General features: G+C 19.7%; 1 protein-coding gene across 1 annotated transcript; it reads right to left on the bottom strand.

Moving 5' to 3' along the window:
* Positions 1-4,223: 4,223 nt before the first annotated feature.
* SRAE_2000302000 (Armadillo-like helical domain and Armadillo-type fold domain-containing protein) lies at positions 4,224-6,680 on the bottom strand (the record flags this gene model as incomplete). The annotated part of the gene is made up of 3 exons (XM_024654165.1): positions 4,224-4,498; positions 4,583-6,358; positions 6,443-6,680. The coding sequence occupies 3 exons, from the start codon at positions 6,678-6,680 to the stop codon at positions 4,224-4,226; spliced, it is 2,289 nt and encodes a 762-aa protein (XP_024507563.1).

The following is a 6,680-nucleotide window of genomic DNA, read 5'->3' as shown; positions in this document are numbered from 1 at the left end:
GTTTGTGGTAAATAATAATTTTTACAATATGTAGAATAATTACTATAAATGTATATTTATTTGTGGTACACGGTATTCTTAATAATATAGAGGATGATTCAGTATAAATATACATATATAGTATAATTATACTTTAATAGTAAATATTTTACCTATCACACTTCAAGACGGCATTGATGAATATTTTTAGTATATGATTGTTTTATAGGTATTTATAATGTCGGAAGAATATCTATGATTATATAAAAACATTATCTTTAAAATAAAAAGTATTCATCTTACTTTAAAATTTTCTTTTTATAATAAACAGATATATGAAGGAAAATAGGTGGGGTATTGTATAAATTGACAGCCATTGTTAAGTTTAAGGGTAGTTATTTAATGATCAAATGTATATAAATGTATTAGTATTATAAGAAAATAAGTATGATGGCACAGGAAAAGAAAAATAATGAAGAATTTTAGGTTTTAATAGAATAAAGTTAACTAAATGTTACATGATAAGATCTTCTCAATGATTTAATAATTTATAATTATAAAGGTGATTGAAATTACAAAATAAAAATCTTGCTTTAATATAGACATATATATATATTAAAATATTATATCCTTGATTCATAAAATGATAAAAAGTAATTGAAATGAAAACAAAAGAAAAAAAATTATAAAATAAAAAGAAAAATATATAACGGTTTTTGAGTGAGGAATAAATTGGATAACCTTGTATTATGAAATATTTATATAAATATAATCAACTTAACTACCGTTAATGATAGAAATAATATATTTGAAGAGCCATCCAAATAAGAACAATATTAAAAGATAAGTGACAATCAAAAAATTGGCATAATTTTCTAACTTATCTAGTTTTTATAAGCAATTTTAAGGTAAATTTTGCCATCCACCTTTTATAATCCTGTTTTGTTACTTCAAAAAATGACTTTTTTTTTATCTTAGCTGATTTATAAAAGTTAAATATTTAATTTTATAAAAGGTTAAAGAAAGTTATGTTAAAATAATAAATATAAAAATATTTATTAAAATTTTTATTTATATTTTTTTTTGTTAAAAAGAAATTAGGCATAGTAAGGAGGTCGATTTTTAAAATGAATGACAAAAGTGTATTAAAGGTAATAATATATACTTTATAATTGACAAAATAAATAAAGCAATGAAAAAAAAATTAATAAATTATATAAAAAAGATTTTTTTTTTAATTGTAATAACATATTTGGAATTTTATTGAATCATCTTATTAAAATAATAAATCACGTAAAAAAAAATTTATATATATGTATATATATATGTTTTTCTATCATATAAAATTTTTTACTGATGATCATTTCAAATAAAAATAATATTAAAGCTAGTTATCATGCTGATGAGAATCTAAATGATACAAAATATCTCCAGTTTATATTATTGAATAATGTAATTAGAATATGAATAAAAGAATATATTTCATTAAGTATTATTATTATATATGTCCTTGGATTACAAATATAAATAACACAATACTTTTGTTTAGAAATAACTTATAATATTGAAAGTAAAATGAGTAAAAATGAGTAAAATATAATGATATAGAAAAAAAAAGTAATAAGGTTAGATAAAAGAATACAAAATCAGATTGTAATGTTTCATATATTAAAATGAAGGTTATCAAAGTACAAATCTTTAATGAATAATGTCAAATGCCATAGGGAAAAAGTTTCATGAATATTAAATTTTTATCTTATTGTACTATATCTTAAACTTTTTATCTATCTTTATATATATGAAATATTTGATTTTGATCAATTTTACAAATAATATTTTGCAAAAATTTATTAAAAAAATTGCTAATATATATCCATTTTTTTTATATTTTATATAATTGATTTAGAAAAAATATTTGTAATATTATTATAATGTATAAATATGACATGTTGAAGAAAAAAAAAATATAAAAAAAAACTTTCATTACAATATTTTATTACTTTAATTATACAACATTTTGAGTAATTTTATCAAATGTATCTATTCGTGTAATCTATAATTATAACATTTCCTTTCTTCACTATTTGTAAAAATTTTCATAAGATTGTTAAAAAAAAAAAGATGATTCAAAAGAGTATTGCTTATTAAGATATTTTAAAGAGTTATCATCATTTTCAAGGATGTTTTTTTTTGAAGTATTGAATGCGCCTTGTTTTTTTTTTCTACATATACTGGCTAGTTTTAAAATTATTATATATAAATATAATGGAATTTTACAAAATAATTTAATATTTTTAGATTTTAAAATACTGATTTTATTGTGGATAAGAAACAAATTTAAAAGCTTTAAAAATAATTGTTTACCATATATAAAATCAGTATTTTTTTTTATTGAGGTAATAGTTATTCCATATAAAAAATAATAATAATTGGAATTATAAATCTACAAAAAAAAAAGCATTTAAGGAGAGTATTTTTTTTTAATTATTTATTTACATGGATCTAAAATTGTTTTTCATACATATAACAACAATAAAAAATATAATTTGATTTGTTAACTGAATTGAATTAGAATTACTTTATATAAAGTATTTTTTTACTTATACATTTAATTTATTTAATAATAAAATAAATTAATCACACAAGTTTTATTTAGAAAATTAATTGAGTATAAAATGCGTATTTGTCATTATATATTTATTTATTTTTGATATTCTGGACTAGGTAATTATATATTAATATTTTTGTATAAAGGTAAAATTGATAATATAAAACTAAAAAAAAAAATTACGACTTTATTATTAGTTTGATTTTTTTATATAATAAAAAAAATATATTTGAGAATTGTACTTTTTAAATGTTAACAAAATTCTAGTATTTTATAAAAAAAAAATATTAAAATTACCAGTACCTATGATTTTTTTTTTTTTTTTTTCAAAAAATTGATTTATTGTAAGTTTTTATAAAAAAATTTTAAAAACTTTATATACATTTATGATAAATCAATTAATAAATTTAATATTTTTAGGTTAAAAAAATTAACTTGTAAGAAAAATTAAAAACAAAAAACTATATTTTAGTATTTAATTTTTATTGTATAGTAGAGATTATTCAATGAATGAATCAAAACATTTATAAAATCTCATATTAACATATAATTTTAATAGTATTAAATAAGAGTTATATTATTTTTGGTACAATAGTGATATAATTTGGTGTGCTCATTTACACAAAATATTGTTTCATTGAAGATATTATTAAATTTTGTCATTCTAGTTTATGTGACTACCTTTGAGTGATAAATTGAGTTGGAAAAATTTTTAGAAATTTTATTGAATCTCTTATGGAATGGTGTCTTCATTTTTTTATAGAATTTTAAAAATGAAAATTACTTTAATATAAGAAAACAAAAATTAGTAAAAATAATTTGATAGTAATATAGATTTGTTAATGATTCTTTTAAAGATAATTTTTTTATAACTATAATATTAATTTCACTGGTAAAATTATACTTTATGAATATTTATGATAGATTTTTTTATGGTACATTTTTTATACACTTGATAAACCTATATATAAATAAAATATTCATTTCAAAAAATAATTTTAATTCAGATTAATAAAATAGATAATCTAAAATCTTATTAAAATTTTTTATAAAAACTTTTCCAGTTTAAATATAAATTTTTTGAATATTTATTTTAATTACTATCATTTACTCAACTTTTTATCAGTTCCATTTTATATGATTGCTTATTATTATAAAGTTTTTATATTAAAAAAAAAGTTTATATAAATATATATACAAAAAACAAATAACATTTTAATTTAAAATATTTAATTTGATAATAAAAAAGGTATAATGTATATAAAATATTGTCCAAAACATTAACTATCTTTTTATTTAATAAGTTTTTTATTCCCTTATATCAGTTTTAAAATACCCTTTGTTATATTTGAAAGGTGACAAGATGGAATGGTACCTTTTTTTTTGTTATTTGTGTTTATTCTATTACAAATGCCACTTTAAGAAGTTTGAAAATAAAAATAATTAAAGGTGTTGTTAAATTGTTTCATCGAATCCATGATTTTGAAATAGTATTGCATATTATTTGTCTATTTTTAATTAAAAATAAAAACCCAAAATTAAATGATACCATATTTAGGGCTTTTTTTTAATTGATAACATACCGGAATTTAAATGATAATTTGCTATATCTTGGTGTCTTTTTTATTATTAATATTTAACCGCTACCGGCAAAAATGTTTGCTAAAGAAATCTCATCACCACAATTGATTCCTTCTTCTGTTAAAATAGAAAATCGCATTTCTTGTGCTGATTTTAAAAACTTTTGTGTTACTTCTTTTAATCTATAATCATAGGATGAAGAACATTCTTTAACAGCATCATTTGTCCGAGAATAATTTAACCAATCATCAACAATATTATCATCCTTATTTAACAACACTTCTGCCAATTGAATAACTTGTATACATACATCAATATCCTTCACATAATCTAATAATTCTAAAAAATTTAAATTGGTTCTCCTTAATATTATTCTAATTTGTGGAGGTACATTAATACAACAAATACACATACATTGTAAAAGTGATATACTTCTTATTATTAATTCTTTTAAATTTTTTTGTAACTTTTCATTACATGTATTATAAGATTTTGCCTTATCAAATATAACTTTAATAATATATTCAACATTCTTTAATAATAATTCAGCAACATTATATGATCGTAAATAGTCATTTGAATCAAAAGATATAAAACGATGGAGAATTGTAATAATACGATATTTGTTGCTATCTACACTATTTATAAAAAGATTCATTAATATTTGAAAACTTTCTGGTATATTTAAAAATTTATCTATTAACATTCCATATTGTATTCTTTCTAATGAATTTGAATTAGGTGATGTTAAACTTTTTAAAGCTGTTAAACAATTATCTAATATTTCTTCATTTATTTTAAGTTCATTTTTATCTTTATCAGTCCAACATTTTTCTAAATAACGACGAATAGTTCCTAATAATAGATAGATAATTTCTTTTTCAAGTAGTAAAATTTTAAATGCTGAACTTTTACTTGGTAAATTACACAAAAATCCTGTACAATATTTTATTATTATTGAATCATCTTTTCTTAATTCTTTTAACATAAAATCAACTGTATTTGCTGCAATATTTGTTGTAATATTATTTGTATCTGATACAGAAAGTAATATATCATAACATTCAACAATAATTCTTTGAGAAAGAACAATACCATTTATTCGGGATGGAGAGGTAATATCAAGAATGGATGTTATCTTTTCAATAATACCATGTTTAACAAATTCTTCTGCATATTCAATTGATCTAGATGAAATAAATGTAGAAATACATACTAATGTAAGATATTGAACATCTTCAAGTGTAGTATTTTCAATAATATTAAATAATAATAATATTCCTTTTTTTGATAAAGCATATTTTCTTAAATTATCATTAATAATAAGTTTAAAACAACTTAATATCCAACGAATTTCTTTTCTTTGACTATATAAATATTGTCGAATATCAATAGTAATATTTGATGGATTTAAAATTTTATCACAATAATCTAATAATTTATCCATTATAATTTCTTTTCTAGCATATTTTCTTAATTTTTTTCCAGTTTCTCCAGGTAATGATAATAATGTAAAAAATATAACTAAAGCAACTTTTCCATATCTTTGATTTTTAATCATCCTCCTACTTAATGTATCAATAAAAACAAAATTACAAATTTCTAAAGAACTTATTATTAAAAGCATAGCTTCATTTTTAAATATTAAATAATATAAACATTTTAATAATCTTTCCATATTTGAAGAAGTTGTTGAATCATTATGTATAGCATCCATAATATCTATAATAAATGGTTTAGCTTGAAGTGAATTTTTTTTAGATAAATTTTCAATAATCATTAATGCTTTTTTACATATTTCTTCATCATCATCTATTAAATTATTTAAAATATTAGCTCTAAAATTATCCGTCAAACTTGTTGAAGATGGATCAACATTTTCTCCACAACTAATAACTGAACTAGCATAATTTTGCATCTGAAGCATAGATCTAATATCACCCATTCTACCAACATCAGTTAAATTAGTTTGATAACTTATTTGAGAAGTATTATCATTCATACCTAATGAGGTATATGAAGCATTAGAAATTACTGATGGAGCACCAGAAGTTGCCTGTTGATTATAATAAGTATTATCTAAATAATTATTTTGCATCCATTGTTGTGTTTGAAAATTTCTTCCAACAGATTCACAATTTTCAGTAGGTGTAGATTGATAATTATTAATTGAATGATTAAAATTATATCCTAAAGGATAATTTATTGGTCGTAATGTTTGAGAATTTTTATTTGATTGTTGATAATTAATTTGATTATTATATATATTATTACCTATTCCTTGTTGATGATAAGTATTTCCTTGTGGATAAGAATAATTTCCTGATACAGAGACAGATGTTGGACATGATACAACAGGAATAGATGATGTTGGCATTTGCCCAAGTTGACTAGAATTATTAGACATCGGATAACCTAATGTTGATACTGATGGTGTTGGACACATTGAATATGGTGATGTACCAGATACAGATATAGAAGGACTAGGAGTATACTGATTATATGAATCCAT

The sequence above is a fragment of the Strongyloides ratti genome (assembly GCF_001040885.1).
Source record: "Strongyloides ratti genome assembly S_ratti_ED321, chromosome : 2".
NCBI lineage: Eukaryota > Metazoa > Nematoda > Chromadorea > Rhabditida > Strongyloididae > Strongyloides > Strongyloides ratti.
This window is presented reverse-complemented; position numbering and strand designations above follow the sequence as displayed.